The sequence below is a fragment of the Triplophysa dalaica genome, chromosome 8 (genome assembly GCF_015846415.1).
Source record: "Triplophysa dalaica isolate WHDGS20190420 chromosome 8, ASM1584641v1, whole genome shotgun sequence".
NCBI lineage: Eukaryota > Metazoa > Chordata > Actinopteri > Cypriniformes > Nemacheilidae > Triplophysa > Triplophysa dalaica.
This window is the reverse complement of record NC_079549.1, coordinates 8,302,639-8,328,954: the sequence shown is the minus strand read 5'-3', so window position 1 is coordinate 8,328,954 and position 26,316 is coordinate 8,302,639. Positions and strand designations below refer to the sequence as shown.

General features: G+C 43.2%; 1 protein-coding gene across 5 annotated transcripts in view; it reads right to left on the bottom strand.

Annotated features, from left to right (window-relative positions):
* LOC130427264 (uncharacterized) overlaps window positions 1-26,316 on the bottom strand; it is a 117,259-nt gene that overhangs the window by 35,537 nt on the left and 55,406 nt on the right. For 3 of the 5 annotated variants that reach the window (XR_008907294.1, XM_056754574.1, XM_056754575.1), the window contains exons 18-24: window positions 6,800-6,892; window positions 6,558-6,650; window positions 6,267-6,359; window positions 6,110-6,167; window positions 5,553-5,724; window positions 4,563-4,647; window positions 4,383-4,500 (exon numbers count right to left, since the gene is read on the bottom strand). Coding sequence is in view for 4 of the 5 variants with exons in the window: in XM_056754574.1 (XP_056610552.1) it covers window positions 4,383-4,500; window positions 4,563-4,647; window positions 5,553-5,724; window positions 6,110-6,167; window positions 6,267-6,359; window positions 6,558-6,650; window positions 6,800-6,892 (712 nt within the window). In the remaining variant the exon portion in view is untranslated. The remainder of the gene's footprint in view (window positions 1-4,382; window positions 4,501-4,562; window positions 4,648-5,552; window positions 5,725-6,109; window positions 6,168-6,266; window positions 6,360-6,557; window positions 6,651-6,799; window positions 6,893-26,316) is intronic. The other 2 variants (XM_056754576.1, XM_056754577.1) reach the window with 2 other exon arrangements.

Below are 26,316 nucleotides of genomic sequence, written 5' to 3'. Positions count from 1 at the left end.
TTCTCAGTTGATCATTCATTGTTTGCAAACCACGCAACCGTTCACGCAGCTCCATTAATTATTGCTGCAAATCTTCAGACATACTGAAAGAAAGTTCAAAGAGAATGATGAAACAGTTGGGGAGGAGGTGTCTAGGGAAATCGAAAAAATCTGCATTCTCGCACGACTATTGCTACTAGTACATCTAACTATCATTTACCAACAATATGTGGTGAACCCAAAAAACAAAAGAAAAAAAAATACTGTAATACTTGTTGTGGAAAGGTTCATCAAAAGGAAGGAAGGAGGTGGGAACCGGAAGACAGTTAAATAAAGTTTTAATATAAATAATAACAGCCGGCGGCCCCTCACGGACGACCGCCGGCAAAATAACATAAATACACATATAAATATAAATACAAACATAACACATGTTCGGGCCCGGTCCTCTCTCTTCGACGGTCCGGTCGCTCATTCCTTTTATATGCTCCCAATCTCCTCTGTGATTCGAGCCCAGTGTCCGCACAGCTGGCACACATTCACAATTACTCACCGGACTCGAACCACGGTCTCGCCCCGCCTACTCTACTACACTTGTACATAGACCAAGATGAACTGTCTAAAATCATTCAATAATCTAAATCAATGCTAGACCCTATACCTTCAAAACTACGGAAAGAGATGCTCCCAGACATTATATCATTAACTCATCTCTGACATTATGACATGTGGCTAAAGCATAAAAGGTGGCTATTATTAGGAGTGTTTCTGCAGACACATGAGTGTGGGAACCCCGCAGATCGTATGGGCGATTGAGCTCACCTCTCTATGAAGTCCAGTCCTGTGACTACGAGATATAGAGCTAAAGCTTGATACCTTCGTCTGTCTTCTGTCCGGGCTGTAGCACACCGGAGCTGCCGAGTTGAGCTCACCTCTCTATGAAGTCCAGTCCTGGGAGTACGAACTCCAGAGTTAAAGCTTGATACCTTCGTCTGTTTCCCGTCCGTGCTGTAGCGCACCAGAGCCACTGACACACCAGAACCGCTGGGTCGAGTTACCTTCTCTTGCAAACCAGTCTTGGGAAAAGGGGATATCGAGACGTTGTGCATTGGAGAAACATCGGCAGAGACTACTCGATTTTAACAAGGGACATTCTTTTAATAAATAAAGTATAAATTATATCTCCTGTTGTCTGTCGTCTTCCGTTGTGCGGGGAAGCTCCTCCTTGTGGTACCGAAACTTGGAGTCGGGGGGTGTGTACTTCTCCCACCCTCCTACCCGTGACAATTACAGGCTTATATCGAATCTACCTGTCATATCTAAAGTTTTGGAAAAAGTAGTTTCAACTCAATTATGCTCCTTCCTTCAAAGGAATGGAACAATGAAGAAATCCAGTCTGGATTTAGAGCATGCCACAGTAAAGAGACTGCTTTGATCAGAGTTACAAATTATCAGCTTTTTGCGTCTGACCGAGGTTGTATTTTGTTATTGGTGCTGCTAGACATAAATGCTGCATTTGACACCATTGACCACACCACACTCCTACATAGACTCGAAAATAATGTCTGCATTAACGGAATTGCATTGAAATGGTTTAAGTCTCATTTATCCGACCTTTTTTCAATTTGTAGCAATAAACAATGAGGTGTCATGCAAATCGCATGTCCAGTACGGTGTACCACAGGGGTCAGTCTTTGTGTCAGGACTCGGGTTTGACCTTCTTCTCCCTTTCTGCTGGCGATCTACGGACAGCTGTTTTCACTCACACTCTCTCGCTCTCACGCACCTGTTCCTTATTTCGTTTGACCATTTTCAGAATATTTCTAAACTACGTCATTTGCTGTCACTGTCAGATACAGAGTAGTCAATTCATGACATCTAGACTAGATTACTGTAATTCACTGTTAGGTGGTTGCCCTGCAGGCTTATTGCAAAAACTCACACTGGTCCAAAACCCGGCTGCTCGAGTTCTTTAACGTACAAAAAGTATGAACAAATTATCCCGGTTCTGTCAACCTTGCACTGGTTACCTATAAAGAATGCGTCAACTTTAAGATCTTGCTTATTACCTATAAAGCCCTACATGGTTTAGCTCCGCAGTATTTGAGCGAACTTGTATTGTATTACAGTCCTTCATGTGCATTATACTCTCAGGCATCCTGTCAGTTGGTAATACCTGGAATTTCAACATCAAGTCTGGTGGTAGATCCTTTCCCTATCTAGCGCCTAAACTTTGGAATAGTCTACCCTGCACTGTCCTGGAGGTAGGCACACTCTGTCAGTTTATCTACGCATCTAATTAATCTTGCATACACTACACTTCCATAATATAAATCCTCTGAGGGTTTAGGCTGCATTAGTTAGATAAATCGGAACTAGGAACACTTCCGACAACTGATGTAGTTGTTGCATCAAAGAGTGCAAAACAGTACTCTACTCTCAGCCAGTCTTGACTCATTGTTCCAAGGTTACCGCAGGATGCTGTTCATGCCCAGACCTTATGACAGAGCTGAGAATGGGAAGCGGCGACCTGGCAAGAGCTGAGATGACAGAACTGGATAAAGAAGGATGCAGCGATTTGTCAAAACTTCACTACAAAGTTTCAAATGCTATTATATTATTCTTCATATATTTTTTATTTATGTATTTTCCAAAGAAACAGAAAAAACAAGAGCATCAAACATACAGAGTATAGGGTTTCCAATAAAAATAAAAATAAATAAAAATAATAATAAATAAAGAGAGAAAGAAAGAAAGAATGGAATGTATTAGATGACTAACCAAAAGAAAATACATAAACATTTGAGTTGGAAACATATGTATACAATAGTATCAAATACTATTATATTATTAATCCAATCCAATCCATTCCACTTTATTTAGATATAATGGTTATTTATATATATGGTCTGCTGACCTGAGAGATCTGCTAGGAGTGTAGAGGTGCAGCAGTTTAGAGAGGTAAGGTGGGTTAAGGCCATTCAAGGCTTTAAAAAAAAAAAACTGCCATCCAGTGTAGTGAAGCTAAAATGGTGAAATGTGCTCATATTTGCTTGTGCCAGTTAAAAGACGTGCAGGAGCCTTTTGTACCAGTTGATGACGAACAATGGATAACTCACTAGCCCCCATATAAAGTGGATTACAGTAATCCAGCCGAGTGGTCACAAAGGCATGGATTACAGTCTCAAAGTGCTGCCTCTGAAGGACTGGTTTGATTTTTGCCCTCTTCCTCAACTGGAAAAAGCTAGACTTCACCACAGCTGTCAAATTTAAGGTGTGAGTCCACTTTTACCCCCAGATTGTTCACAATGGGCTTGATACACTGTGCTAAAGAACCCAGATCAACTGGGGGGGAGGGGGTCACAAGAAGTGCCACCAAAGACCATGACTTCTGTCTTGTCTTCATTAAAGTTCACCAAATTTCAATCATTCAAGCTTAAACGTTGTGTAAAACACTTTAGCAGAATCAGACTTTTGAGGGGGATTAAGATCCAGCTGTCATCCGCAAAGAAGTGAAAAGAAATGCCTTGTTTCCTTAGAATGGAACCAAGTGGGAGTAGATAGAGAGAAAATAAAAGAGGGCCAAGCACAGAGTCCTGTGGGACCCCACATGGGAGAGGAGCAGTGGAAGACACAGAGTCATCAAGACCGACACAGAAAGATTAATGATAATCTTAAATCTATAATTTACCTTATTAGTAAATGTATTTATTTTTTATTTAGCCTTGTTGTGCAAGCACTGTCAAGCTTGTGCAGATGTAGCAGCTTTGTCAGAGAGGAACTGGAATCCCCTTGTTGGGCCTGGGTTCTCCTGAGTTTATTTTCCTCAATTGGAGTTTTGGGTTCCTCGCCACTGTTTGATGTACTGTTTTGCACATTAATCTTTTGCTTATAGTCAATATGTTTCATGTACAGCTTCTTTGTAACAATGAGCATTTTAAAACTTTTTTTAATAAATAAAGTTGACTTGATTTTACTTTTAGCTAATTTGTCAGCTGTATTTTTTAAGGGAGATGTTTAAAAAATGTTGTCCAATAAGGGATTAAGAAAAGGTGTTACAAAACAGATTTTCATCTTCAAAAAAAAACTTTATTAAACCTGTACGAACGCTGGGGGAGTGTACCGAGAATAGAAATACTATCTGATATGTCCAACTTGTTTTTTGACAAGTTGACCATGTCAAGCATGGTAAAGAAGTCAGAATGCTTGAAACACTGTTGCACAACCCCTTTATGATTTCTTCATGCTCCTTAGTAAAAGTTGCTCTCAGCAGAGTTGTGAATAGGTTTTAAGAGGAAACTCTAAACTAAAAACTTGTACTGCTGTTTAGGAGAGCTTTTTAGTGGTAAGATAAAATGTTTTGAGAAAACGCGCCCTGATCTGTTGTTTTTAAATATACTTACCTACAATGAATGAAGATTGCCCCTTTATCTTCTTTTTGGTCTTTACTTTTGTGTTCTGGGGTTCTGTAGTTTCTGCCATTTCTTTAGTTTTCTTTTTCTTCTGCAGATTGAACGTATACTATGACAAATGTACAAACTGTAAGCATGAGATAAAAGCAGAATGACTAATATGTAACTCACTTGCTTTGAGGTTGCAGTGTTGTCCTCAAAGACCCTGTACTTGGTATCATCTTTTTGAATTTCATCAGTCTTCCTCTTTGATTTACTGGTTTGATAAAAAAAATTCACACTTGATTTATGTTTTGCTTCTTCTCCCTCACATGCGCTCTCAGAATAACCCTTGCTGTCAAAACTAACAACAGAGGATATCAAATATTAATTGAAATCCACTGTCAGAGAGTGTCGAAAATTGTGGGTAAGATCCAGCCCAGAGAGAGAGGAGCGAGAGATTTGCTGATAAGAGCTCAGATGTGAAGTGATAACCTAATCTCCTCTCAGCTTTCTCAATGCTCACAGGGGGCTTTGCCTGAAATTTGAGTTGTTATCAAAGAGCACTGGAGAGCAGGGCAGATGGAGTGACGAGATAGGGCAAGAGTGGAATGCAAACAGTGATCAGACAGGATATTAAAGAGTCCTAAAAACCTTGGAGCCAGGCTGGTTGATCTGAATCTGACCTTTGACCTGAAGCCGCAACCTGGTTTGTGTACACCCAAAACCCAACAGGAATACAAACGGACCAATGATTGAAGACTTAAGAACCAATGAAGTGACAGAAAACGAACGGGAGGGGGTTCAAAGTAATTCTAGGAAATTAGTAGGACAATTTAGAATTGTTTGGCTTGAAATTAAAGTGAGTTACATTATTTATTATTTATTTATTACCAAAAATTTGATGAAAGTTTACAGGAACTACATTCTAATTATAAACTATGAGTACTATGCTAACTGTAGCTGTATTTGTTATCGTTTTACTCTGACTGTGTCACAATTTAGCAAAATAATATAATTACTTTATCAAAACATAATGCCATATTCATCATTTATTTTGAAAGAAGGTTACATACGCAATTGGCAATTCTTATTCAAATACACAACCATGTCAGTCATACTTACCAATCCTACCTATCAGGACAGATTTTATAAACACAAACACAAGAGACTGAGACTCACGGAGACAGAGATTGCTTTGGTGTATCTGTTGTGGGAGGGAATTGGGTTGATTTTGGATTGATAACAGACACTGCACCTTTGGACTTCCTTAATCCCAGTGTCACCCCTGTTTCTTGCTGTAAAGTTGTTGTCTTTCCTTTTCTATTTTTTTTCACTGCAGTGGTCCACTCCCCTATGAAGAGAATCACCTTGCTTAAATAATGTACAAGGTTGTAGTGAAGTGTCGATACAAAAGGGAGATGGAGGTGAAGAGGATTGGTAGACTTGGGTTTGTCTACGCAGAACAGTTTTTGAAGGTGTGCGAACCCAATTAAATTTTAACTTTTTTTTGGAAACATTCAGGTGACTTCACCACCATATTTTGTGTTTTATGTTGGTGTCCACACCTAACTTTTTAACTAGCCATGGTCAACCATCTTTACCTCTTTGCAGTTGAACAGCATGATTTGTATTACATTAAATTGTACTTAGTTTTGTAATTCTTCATTCTTTGGAAATGAAACACGTTGGTGCTGAATTTTATACTAGATAAGAAACTTTACTTAGTCTTTGGTTACCTCGTATGCCGGGCTGGGGAGTTGTAGAGAGCCTATGTTCATCCTCAGGTAAACAGACCTTAGAGATGAAATGGTTAAGACAATTTGGATTATTATTTACCGTTTTGTTCCAGATATGATTTACTTGATGGTATACATGTAAAATAGAATATTTTACTTGTTCATCCTGAATTATATGATCGCCTGAGCCTAAATAATCCTCATTCGTCTTTTTGTTGACGTGTTTTGTATGGGAATTGACCTTGATCACCTATACAAAATAGGACCAAATTATGTTACTGTATTTTACAAAATATAACTTATCCTGTAGGTCTTAAGGGTCATCTGACACATTGTCTAAATATGTTGTAAGATTAAGAGATCATACCAAGACTTCCTGGTCACAGATGTTGAAATGAACTAATTTCATAATAGCTTGACAATACAGCTGAAGGACGTAGAGACTTACCTGTGCTTCCTGAATTATTTCAGTGTCAGAGCCTAAATGCTTTTTCTTCCTCTTGGCATTAGTATGCATGACTCGAGAACTAACATTAAATACCTACAGAAACATTATGCACACATGTGTCAACGTATTAAATAGTTACATCATGGTATAGGTTTTTATAAAGGTTATTAAGAGTTTCTTGCATGTCAGTTAATGTCATAATAGTCTGATAAATGTTATACAAGTAAAGGAAAGAGACTCACCTGTGCCTCCTGAAGTATTTCACTGTCGGAACCAAAAAGGTTTTCATTGTCCTCTTCATTATTTTGTTTTGCATGGGCATACACCAAAATCCACTACAAAAACAATCACATTCTGTCATAACAATAACATTGTTCTTTGGTCCCATCCATCACACAATTGATATAAGCAAGATGATAAACATTATTCAATATTATTATTTAGTTTATGACATTATTTTGTAGATATTTTCGTTTATTAAGCAGATCACGTGTTTTATATGCATTTAAAATATAATGTTTTTTTGTTGCCTTTATAGGACAGATTGATAATTAGTTTCAGAATAGGGCTTCACAAATGATTTAAATATTGCGTATGACAATGGTTTACAATCAACACGTTGCGGTGCACTTCTGTCCGCAGGCGGCGGCCACCTGGGGGGCGCAACCTAGACTCCAGTCTAAAGCATGTAGGTTTTCGACATCACTTGTGACAAGCTTACACTGCTGCGGGCCAAGCTGCCTTTCTCTCTCCACGCCATGGCCATACTGCAGGCACATCGGGCCAAGGCATTGAGAGAGCTCTACGGGGGTAAGACCAACCCAGCGACTGTATCGCTGGTCTGTCGATCCGAGGTTGTCCCTGTCCCGTCCCAAAAGCCCACTTTCTCACAAAAAGAGTTTCTTCTCTCTCTGGGTGTTTATCACAGCCGCTTGGCACCTAGATTGCTTGGGACTACAGGTCAACCGGGAAAAGAGCAAGCTCTCCCCCATGCAGAGCATATTTTTTCTTGATATGGAACTCAACTCTGTCTCCATGACAGCGCGACTGACTACCGAGCGCGCATTCCGTTTTGAACTGCTTGAACCTTTTCAAGCAGCCAGCGTTCCCCCTGAAACAATTTCAGAGGCACCCTGGACACATAGCAGCCACGGCGGGGGAAATACCCCTTGGGTTGATGCACATGCACCCCATCGGGTTGATGCGAAACTACTTAAAACCCACTTCTTCTGTGAATACTTGACAAAAAAAAAACACTAACCCTATCTCTCAACAGGTAGTGGTCTAGCTTTTGTTATTACTAACTTTGTATTGGCACCTACTGTATTATTGCTCCTGTATGACAGATCTTTGTAAGTCACTTTGAATAAAAGCGTCTGCTAAATGACTAAATGTAAACATGAGACTGCTCCAACACTGGCTACAGAGTCGGGTCCCACGGAGAGCTTGGCGGAGGGGCGTGACTGGGAGGAACGGCCCCCCTGATCTGAACCCGAGTGGTGTTCTGTTATTGGACTTCTGTGCTAGTTACAGCTTGGCCATAACGAACACCATGTTCAAGCATAAGGGTGTCCATCAGTGCACATGGCACCAGGACACCCTTGGCCGGAGGACGATGATCGACTTTGTGAATCTAGGTGCCATTGTCAACGCGGCCACTTGGAGCTGTGGCCGTAAGGTCTCCGGTGCCTGTCGAGGCGGCAATCCCCGAACCCGGTGGTGGACACCGGAAGTAAGGGATGCCGTCAAGCTGAAGAAGGAGTCCTATCGGGCCTGGCTGGCTTGTGGGACTCCAGAGGCAGCTGACAGGTACCGACAAGCCAAGCAGACGGCAGCCCGGATGGTTGGGGAGGCAAAAACTCGGGCCTGGGAGGAGTTCCGTGAGGCCATGGAGAAGGCCTATCGGTCGGCCTCAAAGAGATTCTGGCAAACCGTCCGGCACCTCAGGAGGGGTAAGCAGTGCCCTACCAACGCTGTTTACAGTGGAGGGGGGCAGCTGTTGACCTCGACCGGGGATATCCTCGGGCGGTGGAAGGAATGCTTCGAGGATCTCCTCAATCCCGCCGTCACGTCTTCCATTGAGGAAGCTGAGGCTGAGGGCTCGGAGGCGGACTCGCCCATCACCCGGGCCGAAGTCACCGAGGTAGTCAAGAAACTCCTCGGTGGCAGGGCACCGGGGGTGGACGAGATCCACCCTTAGTACATCAAGTCTCTGGATGTTGTGGGGCTGTCTTGGCTGACACGCCTCTGCAGCATCGCATGGGGGTCAGGGACAGTGCCCTTGGACTGGCAGACCGGGGTGGTGGTCCCTCTTTTTAAGAAGGGGGACCGGAGGGTGTGCTCCAACTATCGGGGATCACACTTCTCAGCCTCCCCGGGAAAGTCTATGCCAGGGTACTGGAGAGGAGAATCCGGCCGATGGTAGAACCTCGGATTCAGGAGGAACAGTGTGGTTTCCGTCCCGGTCGTGGAACACCTGACCAGCTCTATACCCTCTCCAGGGTGCTGGAGGGTTCATGGGAGTTTGCCCAACCAATCCACATGTGTTTTGTGGATTTGGAGAAGGCATTCGACTGTGTCCCTCGCGGCATCTTGTGGAGGGTGCTCCGGGAGTATGGGATTCGGGACCCTTTGCTAAGGGCTATCCGGTCGCTGTACGACCGGAGCAGGAGCTTGGTTCGCATTGCCGGAAGTAAGTCAGACCTGTTTCCGGTGCATGTTGGACTCCGGCAGGGCTGACCTCTGTCGCCGGTTCTGTTCATAATATTTATGGACAGAATTTCTAGGCGCAGCCAGGGGCCGGAGGGCATTGGGTTTGGGGACCACTCTCATCTCTGCTCTTTGCGGATGATGTCGTCGTGCTGGCCCCATCAGACCAGGACCTTCCGCATGCACTGGGACGGTTTGCTGCCAAGTGCGAAGCGGCTGGGATGAGAATCAGCACCTCCAAATCTGAGGCCATGGTTCTCAGTCGGAAAAGGGTGGCTTGCTCACTTCAATTAGGTGGAGTTCCTGCCTCAAGTGGAGGAGTTCAAGTATCTGCGGGTCTTGTTCACGAGTGAGGGAAGGATGGAACGAGAGATTGACAGACGGATCGGTGCAGCTTCTTCAGTAATGCAGTCGCTGTACCGGTCTCTCGTGGTGAAGAAGGAGCTGAGCCGCAAGGCGACGTTCCCACTCTCACCTATGGTCATGACCGGTCATGACCGAAAGGACAAGATCCCGGATACAGGTGGCCAAAATGAGCTTTCTCCGCAGGGTGGCTGGGCGATCCCTTAGAGATAGGGTGAGAAGCTCGGTCACTCGGGAGGAGCTCAGAGTAGATCCGCTGCTCCTCCACATCGAGAGGGGCCAGCTGAGGTGGCTCGGGCATTTTTCCTGGGAGGAGACCCCGGGGAAGACCTAGGACACGCTGGAGGGACTATGTCTCCCGGCTGGCCTGGGAACGCCTCGGTGTCCCCCCGGAAGAGCTGGAGGAAGTGTCTAGGGAGAGGGAAGTCTGGGCATCCCTGCTTAGACTGCTGCCCCCGCGACCTGGCCCCGGATAAGTGGTAGAAAATGGATAAATGGATGGCAGGTTGCAAGGCGTGTCGTGGTGATGAAAGGACCTTTCCTTCAGGGTTGGGGTGCCGTGTGCAACTGGCACGCAGTGTCGGGGCAATGGACGGGCCCACGCCTGCAATGGCATATCAACTGCCTAGAGTTCTTGACTGTGCTACTTGCACTGAAGAGGTTACAACCTGGCTGATTTCCCTGATGAAGGACCTGCTTTCTCAGGGGAAGGGTACGTTATTGCATCCCAGACGAGACCTCTTTATATGCATAAACATTTCTACATTATAAATAGAATTAAATATAATTCATTTTAAATGCTGTCATTAGAGTGGAAGTGAATGTAATTTATTAAAAATATTTTTTAAGGCTTACAAATAAGTATTATATGAAAAATTCTGTTCGTGCAAACTCAACTGTCATATAATGTGCAATGAAAGGTACAGATGTAATCCACAGCAAATGGAGAAATTTGTAGGTAGCCTATTAAGCCAAGTTAAATCTGCACCTACAGTCAGCTGACAAGGTAACAAGGTAAGGCAGGGGTGTCCAAAGTCACCCAAAGGAGTGACTGTGTCCTGCAAAGTTCAGCTTTAACCCTAATCAAACACACCTGAAAAGCTAATCAGGGTCTCACAAAGCAGACTATAAACTTCCAAACAGGTGTGTTAAGCCAAGTTGGAGCTAAACTCTCCAGGACTGTGGCCCTCCAGGACCGACATTGGACAACCCTGAGGAAGCAAAAATAGTGGGTTCGTGGAAAAAAGCCTCTTGAAAATGCCAGCCATTTGACGCACAGTCTTGCGTTGGATCGTAGTGTGAAAAAGCCTGACACGTAGCAGTTATCTAAATGGGAAGTGGGTGATTTCACCTTACCCTGTGGTAAGACCACTTTTTAATCTGCTGGCCACGGATAGGGGGTGTGGGGACACCACTTGGGGCGCCCTCGCGCCATGGCACCCCTCGAAGACCCCAAAGACCCCTGTCCACGAACATCATATGCGTACCTCACAGGTTTATCCCATGTACTTCGGCTTACCCGCTTGTCCTCCAACATTATATGAGTTCCACGACTCAATTGTTTGCATGGGTGTCGGCTGCCAGCTTACTGCCCATTGGTGCCAGTGTCCACGAAACAACTATTTGTCCACTGATCAACTATGGGTATCGATTTGACCTTCGACCCCGCTGACCACTCCATGGCCACGCCCCCGACCACCAAACCACTTTTTGTCCGCTTTCCAACTACTTTTACCAGAACCTGCGTTCTGCCACTCGGGGCTGACATATGTTTGTCTGAGGGGGCGTGGCAATCGAGAAATGTGTTTTTAAAAAAATATATTAATATTTACACGTTTTAAATGCCCATTCTGTGCAATGTCCACCAAGCATTTATTCCTGGCCCATTCGATAAACTGAACGTGGACAACATCATATACATCGTAATAGATACAAACTCATCATTCTACGAGCTGTTTCTAACATATGTGTGTCTAAAAGAGGGTTCTCAATGAATCGTGTTGTTTCTGACACCTAGAAATGAATATATACATTTAAAACATTGTTAAAAAGCAATCCATTTTCCAGTCTGTTCTAACTAGAAAACGCATCCATTTTCTAGTATGTTTGCATTGCCTGTCCACATGTGGTTTGTGTGAGTGGACCACGTGTAGTAGGTTGGTGGAAATAATGCTTTTTAACAATATTTAAAGTGTAAATATTGATTTTTGGGTGTCAGATACAACACTATTCAGTGAGAACACTGTTTTAGACACACACAGGTTAGGTAACGACTCGTAAAATGTTCAGTTTTGACATAAAATCGGGTGTCTTATATGTCAAAGGTCAGGGTGTAAACAAAGGTCCAGAAAACAAGAATCCTAAGGTCAGAGGACATCGAGCCTTTGCAGTGACCCCTGACACGGACCCCCAAATCAGGCCCTGCATTTTCGAGTCCGTGGCTTCTTATTAAAGGGTTTAAAAGTGGATGAGTACATAGCTAAAACGAGCCTCGCTTCTAAGTCTCTGCCATTGAAATCAATGGGCTTTTTAATTTACATCAAAAAGGTTATAAAATACTTCTGGATGACCAAGAGTTTTGGCCTTTCGGTATGTCTCTCGGGGGACCGGGACGCAAGTGCACGTGAAGTTTTGGGATCGTCGGACCCTCCGGCGGCCTTGCGGGAAAGTTCCTCGAGCAATTTATATGTATGGGCCACGTGTATTCAGTTGGTGGACAACCCACTTATTAGCAAAAATGTGCCTTTATGTTCATTTAAATGCATCAACTACCACATTATTCCGTCAGTGCACTTCATTAGACACTCATGTGTTAGCAACAACTTGTAGAACGCTCAGTTTGTCCTCAAAGGTCTAATTAGGGTGCCTGTTCACGAACCCCCTATCAAAAACGTATTGGATAGGTGACGGGTGGAAGGCCTTCCGTAGTGAAACGAAAGGCCGCAGGATCTTGAAGTTCTAGATTCGTGTTCTCAAGAAGCCCCAGAGGTATCCCCCAAAGGTCCAAAGCTCTACACCTTTCCTGAAAAATTCACCCTCCCCCATTCCTGAAATTAACAAGGCTGTTGAGGGGTATATAGCAAAGGCTGTGTGGTTCATTTTGTGATTGGGTGTATAATACATTTTCATTTACTCCAACGGGCCGGAATCTACGTGGTGCATAGAGCAGACCATAACGCATGTGCGCGATGCATGCGTCACTGCATGTACCATGCATAGAGCAGTCAGTTGACGCATGCACGAGCTGAATGCGTTGTGCATAGTGCAGACCATTCCGCATGTGCGCGATGCATGCGTCACTGCATGTACCATGCATAGAGCAGTCTGTGACGCATGCATGCGCTGTATGCACCGTTGAATGCGTCATGCATAAATCAAACCGTGCCACATATGCATGCTGCGTTCGCCACTGCATGTGTCATGCATACAAGAGACCATGATGCATACAAGAGACCATGACGCATACAAGCGCTGCATGCACTACTGAATGCGGCCTGCATAGAGCGGACCATGACGCATGCGAGTGATGCATGCGTCACTGAATACGTATTGCATAAATCAGACCGTGGCGCATGCACACGCTTAAATAACCAGACGTGCAAGCATCACGCATATAGCATATAGACATGAGCAACCGTCCACCATGCACCAATCGTGCAGAGAAGCCTTGCGACCTTATGTCTTTGTTTAGGGGTCAAAAGGTCAAAATAGGGAGAGTCGTCCACGAAGCAGTTAATGAAAACATATTGGGATAGATGGTAGGTGGAAGCCCTCCCGTTGGGAAACGATAGGCCAAAGGGTCTGGACATTTTGGATTATTATTGTCTAGAAGCCCCCCATTTATGCCCCAAATGTCCAAAGTTCTTAGACCTTGCTGAAAAATCTACCTCCCCGAACACTAAACCTTCATAATGCTGTTCAGTGGTATATGAGAGACAAGGCTTTGTGCATAATCTTGTGATTGGGTGCAAAAAACATTTCCTAAACCTCTAGGGCGATGTGCTCTCGGTATGTTGTCGGGGGCCACCAGACGGGCCAGAATCTAGAATATGGGACCCCTCGGACCTTTCTGGAAATTTCCTCGTATAGCTTATTTGCATGGCTAGTCCATAGCAGTTTCGTGGACGTGACCCCGACAGGGTCAATCGATCCAAAACCGGGTCACATGCAACCGTCCATCATCCACCGATCATGCGGAAAAGCCGGGCGACTTTGTGACTTTGTTTAGGGGTCAAAAGGTCAAAATAGGGAGGGTGCATGCGTCACTGAATGGGTGCATGCGTCACTGAATGCATCATGCATAGAGCAGACCGTGTCGCATACATGCGCTCTGATAACAGCAGACTGTGACGCATGCATGCGCTTTATGCGTCACTGCATGCGTCATGCATAGAGCAGTCCGTGACGCGTGTGCACTGCATGCGTTGTGCATAGAGCAGAATGTCACATCATGCGAGCACTGCATGTGTCACATCATGCGAGCATAGCTTATTTGCATGGCTATTCCATAGCGGTTTCGTGGACGTGACCCCGACAGGGTCAACCGATCCGAAACCGGGACACATGCAACCGTCCATCATCCACCGGTCATGCGGAAAAGCCGGGCGTCTTTGTGACTTTGTTTAGGGGTCAAAAGGTCAAAATAGGGATGGTGATTGCGTCACTGATAAGTGCATGCGTCACTGAAAGCATCATGCATAGAGCAGACCGTGTCGCATACATGCGCTGCTATAACAGCAGACTGTGACGCATGCATGCGTCACTCAATGCTTCATGCATAGAGCAGACCGTGACTCATAAACGCACTGTTATAACAGCAGACTGTAACGCATGCATGCGCTTTATGCGTCACCGAACGCATCGTGCATAGAGCAGGCAGTGATGCATGCACGCACTGAAATAACAGCGCGTTTATGCGTCAGTGAATGCATAGAGAAGGCCATGGGAAGTTGTTCCATGAAAATGTAATGTACACAAGGACAGTTGTAATGGACACAAGGACAGTTTCCGCAAAGGCCCTCGGGGTCCCGAGACACCCCAAACATCACAGTCACTTGCGTCACAGTCCCACAAGCGACATACTGAAAGGGCAAAAGCGTGGGTGCCCAAAAAGTATTTTATTTCATTTTTTATGTATTACTCTGCAGCCCATTCATTTCAATGGATGAGGCTTGAAAATGAGGCCTTGCACATAAAATATGCTATCTTAATAGTCAAAATGAGCATTTAATGACTCGATACCAACATTTATGCAAACAATAAAGTGTGCTCATTGAATAATGTGGTTGTTGAAACGAAGAAATGAATATTTTTTAGTTAAACATTGTTAATAAGTGTTATGTCCACCAACTCACTACACGTGGCCCATTCAAATAAATTGCAGGTGGACATTTCTCAAAATTTCGCAAAGTCATGCAGGAAGTGACCACCTGCAATTTATATGAATGGACCACGTGTATTAAGTTGGTGGACAACCACTTTTAGGGCATATTTCAGCCTTCTATGAGTTGATGATAACATATGTAAGTCTAATAAAGTGTACTAAGGGAATAAGGTGGTTCTTTAATCATATATATGAATACATTGGACAAAAAAAGTAATTACCAAGAAAAACTACACAGGACTACAAATATGGCAACCAGGAAGTGTCCACCTGCAATTTATATGAACGGACCACATGTAGTGAGTTCGTGGAAATGCATTTTTTAAGCATAAATGGGCATTCTGTGAGTTGCTGCTAACATATGTATGTCTATATAAGTGTATTAACAGACTAACAGGGTCCTTAATGCATATAGAATACTTTAAAGTGTGTCCACGAACTGCATATGTGTGGACTACTACTGTAATCTGCAGGTGGACATTTGCCCCGTTTTCCACTAAGTCATACAGGAAGTGTCCACATGCAGTTTATATAATAGACCACGTGTAGTGAGTTCGTGGAAGTGCATTTTTAAGTATATTAAGCATAAATAAGCATTCTGTGAGTTGCTGCTAACATATGTATGTCTATATAAGTGTATTAACAGACTAACAGGGTCTATAATGCATATAGATTATTATAAAGTGTGTCCACGAACTTAATATGTGTGGCCCATCAAAATAAATTGTAGGTGGAAATTGGCCCCGTTTTTCACTAAGTCATACAGGAAGTGTCCACCTGCAGTTTATACCAATAGACCACGTGTAGTTAGTTCGTGGAAATACATTTTATAAGCATAAATAAGCATTATGTAAGTTGCTGATAACATATGTATGTCTATATGAGTGTACTAACAGACTAACAGGGTCCTTAATGCATATAGATTACTTTAAAGTGTGTCCACGAACTGCATATGTGTGGACTACTACTGTAATCTGCAGGTGGACATTTGCCCCGTTTTTCACTAAGTCATACAGAAAGTGTCCACCTGCAGTTTATATGAATGGACCACGTGTAGTGAGTTGGTGGACAACCAATTTAGGGCATAATTCAGCCTTCTGTGAATTGATGCTAACATATGTATGTCTAATAAAGTGTACTAAGGGAATAAGGTGGTTCTTTAATCGTATATATGAATACATTTGGCAAAAAAGTAAACAAGAAAAACCTGGGTAAACTAATAATCAAGAAAAACTACAAAGGACTTCAAATATGGCAACCAGGAAGTGTCCACCTGCAGTTTATATGAAGGGACCACGTGTAGTTAGTTCGTGGAAATTCATTTTTTAAGCATAAATATGCATTCTGTGAGTTGCTGCTAACATATGTATGACTATTTAAGTGTACCAACAGACTAACAGGGTCCACAATGCATATAGATTATTATAAAGTGTGTCCACGAACTTAATATGTGTGGTCCATTAAAATAAATTGTAGGTGGAAATTTGCCCCGTTTTTCACTAAGTCATACAGGAAGTGTCCACAGCCAGTTTATATAATGGACCACGTGTAGTGAGTTCGTGGAAGTTCATTTTTAAGCATAATTTAGCATAAATAAGCTTTCTGTGAGTTGCTGCTAACATATGTATGTCTATTAAGGTGTACCAACTGACTAACAGGGTCCATAATGCATATAGATTATTATAAAGTGTGTCCACCAACTGCATATGTGTTGACTATTGTCATAAACTGCAGGTGGACATTTGCCCCGTTTTTCACTAAGTCATACAGGAAGTGTCCACCTGCAGTTTATACCAATAGACCACGTGTAGTTAGTTCGTGGAAATACATTTTATAAGCATAAATAAGCATTCTGTAAATTGCTGCAAACATATGCATCTCTATTTAAGTGTACCAACAGACTAACAGGGTCCTTAATGCATATAGATTACTTTAAAGTGTGTCCACGAACAGCATATGTGTGGACTACTACTGTAATCTGCAGGTGGACATGACCACATGCAGTTTATATGAGTGGACCACGTGTAGTGAGTTCGTGGAAGTTCATTTTTTAAGCATAAATATGCATTCTGTGAGTTGATGCTAACATATGTATGTCTATGAGAGTGTACTAACAGACTTACAGGGTCTTTAATTCATATAGATTTCTATAAAGTGTGTCCACAGACTGCATATGTGTGGACTACTACTGTAATCTGCAGGTGGACATTTGCCCCGTTTTTCACTAAGTCATAAAGGAAGTGTCCACCTGCAGTTTATATGAATGGACCACGTGTAGTTAGTTGGTGGACAACCAATTTAGGGCATAATTCAGCCTTCTGTGAATTGATGCTAACATATGTATGTCTAATAAAGTGTACTAAGGGAATAAGGTGGTTCTTTAATCGTATATATGAATACATTTGGCCAAAAAGTAAACAAGAAAAACCTGGGTAAACTAATAATCAAGAAAAACTACAAAGGACTACAAATATGGCAACCAGGAAGTGTCCACCTGCAGTTTATATGAAGGGACAACGTGTAGTTAGTTCGTGGAAATTCATTTTTTAAGCATAAATATGCATTCTGTGAGTTGCTGCTAACATATGTATGACTATTTAAGTGTACCAACAGACTAACAGGGTCCATAATGCATATCGATTATTATGAAGTGTGTCCACCAACTGCATATGTGTTGACTATTGTCATAAACTGCAGGTGGACATCTGCCCCGTTTTTCACTAAGTCATACAGGAAGTGTCCACCTGCAGTTTATACCAATAGACCACGTGTAGTTAGTTCGTGGAAATACATTTTATAAGCATAAATAAGCATTATGTAAGTTGCTGATAACATATGTATGTCTATTTAAGTGTACCAACAGACTAACAGGGTCCTTAATGCATATAGATTACTTTAAAGTGTGTCCACGAACTGCATATGTGTGGACTACTACTGTAATCTGCAGGTGGACATGACCACATGCAGTTTATATGAGTGGACCACGTGTAGTGAGTTCGTGGAAGTTCATTTTTTAAGCATAAATATGCATTCTGTGAGTTGATGCTAACATATGTATGTCTATGAGAGTGTACTAACAGACTTACAGGGTCTTTAATTCATATAGATTACTATAAAGTGTGTCCACAGACTGCATATGTGTGGACTACTACTGTAATCTGCAGGTGGACATTTGCCCCGTTTTTCACTAAGTCATAAAGGAAGTGTCCACCTGCAGTTTATATGAATGGACCACGTGTAGTTAGTTGGTGGACAACCAATTTAGGGCATAATTCAGCCTTCTGTGAATTGATGCTAACATATGTATGTCTAATAAAGTGTACTAAGGGAATAAGGTGGTTCTTTAATCGTATATATGAATACATTTGGCAAAAAAGTAAACAAGAAACGCCTGGGTAAACTAATAATCAAGAAAAACTACAAAGGACTTCAAATATGGCAACCAGGAAGTGTCCACCTGCAGTTTATATGAAGGGACCACGTGTAGTTAGTTCGTGGAAATTCATTTTTTAAGCATAAATATGCATTCTGTGAGTTGCTGCTAACATATGTATGACTATTTAAGTGAACCAACAGACTAACAGGGTCCACAATGCATATAGATTATTATAAAGTGTGTCCACGAACTGCATAAGTGTTGACTATTGTCATAAACTGCAGGTGGACATTTGCCCCGTTTTTCACTAAGTCATACAGGAAGTGTCCACCTGCAGTTTATACCAATAGACCACGTGTAGTTAGTTCGTGGAAATACATTTTATAAGCATAAATAAGCATTCTGTAAATTGCTGCTAACATATGTATCTCTATTTAAGTGTACCAACAGACTATCAGGGTCCTTAATGCATATAGATTACTTTAAAGTGTGTCCACGAACAGCATATGTGTGGACTACTACTGTAATCTGCAGGTGGACATGACCACATGCAGTTTATATGAGTGGACCACGTATAGTGAGTTCGTGGAAGTTCATTTTTTAAGCATAAATATGCATTCTGTGAGTTGATGCTAACATATGTATGTCTATGAGAGTGTACTAACAGACTTACAGGGTCTTTAATTCATATAGATTACTATAAAGTGTGTCCACAGACTGCATATGTGTGGACTACTACTGTAATCTGCAGGTGGACATTTGCCCCGTTTTTCACTAAATCATAAAGGAAGTGTCCACCTGCAGTTTATATGAATGGACCACGTGTAGTTAGTTGGTGGACAACCAATTTAGGGCATAATTCAGCCTTCTGTGAATTGATGCTAACATATGTATGTCTAATAAAGTGTACTAAGGGAATAAGGTGGTTCTTTAATCGTATATATGAATACATTTGGCAAAAAAGTAAACAAGAAACGCCTGGGTAAACTAATAATCAAGAAAAACTACAAAGGACTTCAAATATGGCAACCAGGAAGTGTCCACCTGCAGTTTATATGAAGGGACCACGTGTAGTTAGTTCGTGGAAATTCATTTTTTAAGCATAAATATGCATTCTGTGAGTTGCTGCTAACATATGTATGACTATTTAAGTGAACCAACAGACTAACAGGGTCCACAATGCATATAGATTATTATAAAGTGTGTCCACGAACTTAATATGTGTGGTCCATTAAAATAAATTGTAGGTGGAAATTTGCCCCGTTTTTCACTAAGTCATACAGGAAGTGTCCACAGCCAGTTTATATAATGGACCACGTGTAGTGAGTTCGTGGAAGTTCATTTTTAAGCATAATTTAGCATAAATAAGCTTTCTGTGAGTTGCTGCTAACATATGTATGTCTATTAAGGTGTACCAACTGACTAACAGGGTCCATAATGCATATGGATTATTCTAAAGTGTGTCCACGAACTTAATACGTGTGGCCCATTAAAATAAATTGTAGGTGGACAAGCCAAATTTAGTTTGCAAGTGGACAAATAGTGCTTCCGTGGTACGGGGGGGGGGCGGGGGTCGACCCGGGTGGTCCCCTGACCATCTTGGCAAAACTAGTTGGTTAGTGGTCAAATAGTGCTTCCGTGGTACGGGGGGGGGGTGGCGGTCGACCCTGGTGGTCACCTGACCACTTTGGCAAAAGTAGTTGGTTAGTGGACAAATAGTGCTTCCGTGGTACGGGGGGGGGGTGGGGGTCAACCCTGGTGGTCACCTGACCACTTTGGCAATAGTAGTTGGTTAGTGGACAAATAGTGCTTTGGTGGTACAGGGGGCGTGTCAGGGGGCGTCGCCCGCCAAAAGAGGGACCAATCACTGAGATGAATTGGGGTCCCAGGACCACCTGCAAAAGATAGTTGGGAAGTGGGATAAATATCATGTTCGTGGACACTCGGGGGAAGCACAGACCACCCACCCCTGGACTATGCCAATGGAATGAGCCCCATTCACTTTAATTGGGCCGTGGACAGGCTTGGCGCCACACTGTGGTCGACTGCCGAAGCGCAGCTGGGGAGCTCTTTGCTTGGCACGCCTCCCGTCCGGACCCCCTTTAGCGAGGGGGCGTGGTTTCACCCCAGGTCCGCTCGGGGGGGTCTCCCCTTCGGTTGACCCCGGCGTCGGACCCCCGAAAAATCTGGGGTCTTCCCCGCGCAGCGTACACGAAACCATTTCCACGAGCCTGTTAGTCCAATGACGATGTGGACTGCTCGCAAAAGTTTTGGACTTCTGGGAGGTAGGGTAACACAGCTCTCACATGACACAGGCGCCGATTGCGAATTTTGTATGATACTACATCAGTGTATTTTACTGTGTTTGCCGCACTTGGCATATGACACCAAAGCACCCCGAGAATGATTCAAAACCTTATGGAGCAGTTTGATCTTTAATTTCTCTCGCGTTGAATGCCAATCCGTCTGTGCAACTCAAGATGTCAAATGCACTATGGCAAGGGGGGCGTGGTTCAGCACGGTCTGTGTCAGGAGGGAGAGTCGAGAGAAAGACAATGAGAACGCAGATTAACGGCTTATTGAAAACACCTGCTTCTCGTTCTAGTAATTGGCGAGGAGACGCTTTAAAACTCAGCGAAGGAAGCGGAAGTGGGGAGAGAGACCGGGTAGGAAATCGTGTGTGTCGGGAGCCATTGAGACATTGCGTCCAGGATTTCCCAAGAAGGAATCTTCAACCGAGAGTTGATAATAGTTATTTGTGTACGGGAAGTATAAACCCGGAAGTGTTGTAAATAAAGCAGAATTTACGTTTTCCTAGCCACACCGACCCCACCTCCTTTCTTCCTACCTAGCGAACTTTGTTACATGCACATTTTCTGTTCACAGATGACTTTCCTGTTAAGAAAGAATGAGAAAGAAGTAAGGAAGATGTAAGATGGAATAAAGTAGTAAACCTGATTACTGGTGATCTTGAAGTTTGTTTTTCTGGCAATACACAACATATTGGCAACGAGGATGGCTCTGATTGCTCTCACGCCCCCTCCTTCTTTTTTTGGAAACTCCTGGTGAGCCGACCATACCGTTTAATTCATGGATTCATATGTTTGATAACTATGTGACTGCGCTGTCGGAAGAAGACATTCCAGAAAAAAGAAAGCGTGCGTTGCTTATCCATTGCCTGGGTATGGAGGGACAGTGTATTTATTATGCACTAACAGTGACTTATGAACGATATGATACTGCGCTGACTGTTTTACGAGCATTTTTTGTACAGAAAGAGAGAAACAAATTTGGCCAGCATGCTCAGAGATTCGGTGAACCTATCGTGCAATATGAGGATGCTCTGCGTGAGCTGCTTGTGAACTGTGAATTTGGCTTGCTCGCGCTGACGACAGGCTAAGGGATCAGATTGTCGAGAAGATGTGCACTCTACGCATTCCGGAACGTCTGCTGTTAGAAACGGATCTCACTCTGAAAAAGGCCATTACGATCGCGGGACAAATTGAGTCTGCAGTAGCTGAAGCTAAAGCTATAGAGCGAACTGAAACGTCTGTTAAAGTGGTGCATACTGGCTCACGTAATGGTGAAAAACAGCGGTGCCGACGGACATCTGCTACATGTAAGGACACAGCTTCTCATCAGACGACATCTAATACAACACAGAAAAAAATAGATGCGAGAACATGCTACCGTTGCGGTACTACATCACATTTAGCAAACTATCCCAAATGCACAGCTAAACAGTCAAAATGCAGACAGTTTGGAAAAATGGGACATTTTGCTAGAGTTTGTCGGAGTTCTGCATCTACCTGAAATGTACAAGAGGTTGCTGTATCAGAGTTAACGGTCTTAAGCATTGAGATGCCACTGCATCTGAAACAGAAACAAAACCTTACATGCAATGTTTCCTTGCATACTGCGGACGAGAATTCACTAAACACTGAACTACTTGTGGATACTGGATCGGCTGTTTCCATCCTTTCAGAGCATCTGTACCGACGACACTTCTCAGATACTTCCCTCACGGTGCCTAATGTTCGCTTGGTGACATACATGAAAATGACTATTCCAGATGCAGTATCACAAGAGCTAAAGGGGCTGGAATCTGAAGGGATCGTAGAAAAGTGGAGTCGCCTCCGTGGGTGTCGCCGCTTGTGGTCATTCAAAAGAAATCTGGAGGCATTCGTCTCTGCGTTGATTTACGAAAGCCAAACAAAGCCATAGTGGTCGACAGTCACCCATTACCACAAATTACGATTGTACGGAATTGCGTAGGGCTTCAATGTTCTCTTCAATAGATCTCCAAAATGCATATCACCAAGAGACCCTGCATCAGGATAGTAGGGATTTGACATCTTTCGTCACCCATTATGGACTTTTTCGTTTCACAAGGGTCCCTTATGGGCTGGCATCAGCAACTAGTGCATTTCAAAGGATGATGTCTCAAATTTTGGCTGGCCAGGAAATGATGCAATGTTATTTGGACCAAAAACCGCCATACGTAACAACCAAGAATACTAATTAACTATTGACGGATGCTCCATAAAATCCTCGTCGTCAGCTAAGAATCTTGGCGTTGTATTCGATAGTAAGCTGTCATTTGAGAGCCATGTCGCCAACACCAGTAAAATTGCATTTTTCCATTTGAAAAATATATCTAAACTACGTCATATGCTGTCACTGTCAGATGCAGAGAAATTAATTAATGCATTCATGACATCAAGACTAGATTACTGTAATGCACTTTTAGGTGGTTGTCCTGCAGGCCATGCATCCATCCATCCATTTTCTTCCACTTTATCCGGGGCCGGGTCACGGGGGAAGCAGTCTAAGCAGGGATGTGCATTAACGGAATAGGATTGAAATGGTTTAAGTCTTATTTATCCGACCGTTTTCAATTTGTAGCAATAAACAATGAGGTGTCCCGCAAATCACAAGTCCAGTACGGTGTACCACAGGGCTCAGTCTTGGGACCCCTGCTCTTCGCATTATACATGCTACCTCTAGGAGATATAATAAAGCGACACGGAATTAGCTTTCACTGTTATGCTGATGATACTCAACTTTATATTTCCTCGATGCCTCATGAAACCCAGCAGTTTCATCGAATAAAGGATTGCATAGTTGACTTAAAAATGTGGATGAGTAACACTTTTTTACTACTAAACTCGGACAAAACAGAAGTGTTACTTACTGGACCGAAATCTGCTATGCGTAACAACCAAGAATACTGCTTAACGATTGACGGATGCTCCATAAAATCCTCGTCATCAGCTAAGAATCTTGGCGTTGTATTCGACAGTACTCTCTCATTTGAAAGCCATGTCGCAAACACCTGTAAAATTGCATTTTTCCATCTTAAGAATATATCTAAATTACGTCATATGCTGTCACTGTCAGATGCAGAGAAATTAATTCATGCATTCATGACATCAAGACTAGATTACTGTAATGCACTTCTAGGTGGTTGCCCTGCGGGCCTATTACAAAAACTGCAACTGGTTCAAAACGCGGCAGCTCGAGTTCTTACACGTACAAAAAAGTATGAGCATATAACCCCGGTTCTGTCAACCTTGCACTGGTTACCTATAAAGCATCGCATTAACTTTAAGATCTTGCTTATTACCTATAAAGCCCTACATGGTCTAGCGCCGCAGTATTTGAATGAACTTCTATTGTATTACAGACCTCCACGTACATTACGCTCTCAGGCGTCCTGTCAGTTGGTAATACCTAGAATTTCAAAATCAAGTGCAGGTGGTACATCCATTTCTTATCTAGCGCCTAAACTTTGGAATATTCTTCCCTGCACTGTCCGGGAAGCAGACACACCCTGTCAGTTTAAATCTAGACTAAAGACTCATCTTTTTAATCTTGCATACACTACACCTCCATAATATTAATCCTCAGAGGATTTAGGCTGCATTATTTAGATCAGTGGTTCTCAACTCCAGTCCTCAGGCCCCCCCTGACAGAATACTTTGGATTTCTCCCTATTGAACACCTGAACAAGTTAATGAGATGATGAAGTGATGATTGAGTCATTAATGATGAACAGGTGATGTTAACAAACACAATCACTAGAATAAAAACCATAATAGTGTTGAGCTTTCATTAAGTGTGGCTCTTACACTTGATTTATTATGTTACATTTTTTGCTAGCTGAAATAGTTTGTTTCTGAAGCATATTTATAAGAGCCTGACAAAAGACAAAATTATTTTGTCCTGGTGTTGGTAATAGCTGTGCAAATGTTGGTTGATTTTTAGTGTGTCACGATATCTGTCAGACTTAAATCCCCCTTATTTGTATCTGTCTTATAACAATTTAAGAAGGTTTCATTCCAACAATTTTGTCTTTTGTATGGCTGTTCAGAAACACACTATAACAGCTGATATAAAAAATAAATCAAGGGTAAGAGCCCCACTAAAGGACACATTATTATGGTCTTTGAACTTACTTATGATGTTTTCTTCAGCGATTAACATCACCTGTTCATCATTAATGATCAATCATCACTTCATTATCTCATTAACTTCTTCAGGTGTTCAATAGGGAGACATCCAAAGTATTCTGTCAGGTGGGGCCTGAGGACTGGAGTTGAGAACCACTGATTTAGATCAACCGGAACCAGGAACACATCCAACAACAAATGATGTACTTGTTGCATCAAAGAGTGCAGAACAGTACTCTACTCTCAGCCAGTCTTGTCTCTTTGTTCCAAGGTTACCGCAGGATGCAGTTCATGCCCAGACCTGATGGCAGAGCTGAGAATGGGAAGCGGTGACCTGACAAGTGCTAAGAGGATAGAGCTGGATAAAGGACGCGACAACTTTGTTTTTCCTACAACATTTCAAATGCTATTAGATTGTTAATGATAATCTTTAATCCTTAATTTTTTATATTTTTACTAAGCCTTGTTGTGCAAGCACTGTTGAGCTTGTGCAGAGGCAGCAGCTTTTGCCAGAGGGGAACTGGAATCCCCTGGCTGGGCCTGGGTTCCCCTGAGGTTTTTTTTCTCGATGGGAGTTTTGGGTTCCTCACCACCGTTTGCATATTGTTTTGCACTATCTGCCTCGCCGGGGGGGCTGCTTTAGAATTCATACTTGTATTAAATGTGTCTCATGTACAGCTGCTTTGTAACAATGAAAATTGTAAAAAGCGCTATATAAATAATGTTGAGTTGAGTTGAGTTGAGGATGCCCAGACTTCCCTCTCCCTCGACACTTCCTCCTGCTCTTCCGGAGGGATACCGAGCCGGGAGACATAGTCCCTCCAGCGTGTCCTTGGTCTTCCCCGGGGTCTCCTCCCGGTGGGACATGCCCGGAACACCTTCCCGGGAAAGCGTCCAGGGGGCATCAGGAAAAGTTGCCCGAGCCACCTCAGCTGACCCCTCTCGATGTGGAGGTGCAGCGGATCTACTCTGAGCTCCTCCCGAGTGACCAAGCTTCTCACCCTATCTCTAAGGGATCTTCCAGCCACCCTGCGGAGAAAGCTCATTTCGGCCGCCTGTATCCGGGATCTTGTCCTTTTGGTCATGACCCACAGCTCATGACCATAGGTGAGAGTAGGAACGTAGATTGACCGGTAAATCGAGAGCTTCGCCTTGCGGTTCAGCTCCTACTTCACCACGACGGACCGCTACAGCGACCGCATTACTGCAGAGGCTGCAGCGATCCGTCTGTCAAACTCCCGTTCCATCCTTCCCCCACTCGTGAACAAGACCCCAAGATCTCCTCCACTTGAGGCAGGAACTCTCCACCAACCTGAAGTGAGCATGCCACCCTTTTCCGACTGAGAACCATGGCCTCGGATTTGGAGGTGCTGATTCTCATCCCAGCCGCTTCACACTCGGCTGCAAACCGGCCCAGTGCCTGCTGAAGGTCATGGTCTGATGGGGCAAGCACGACAACATCATCTGCAAAGAGCA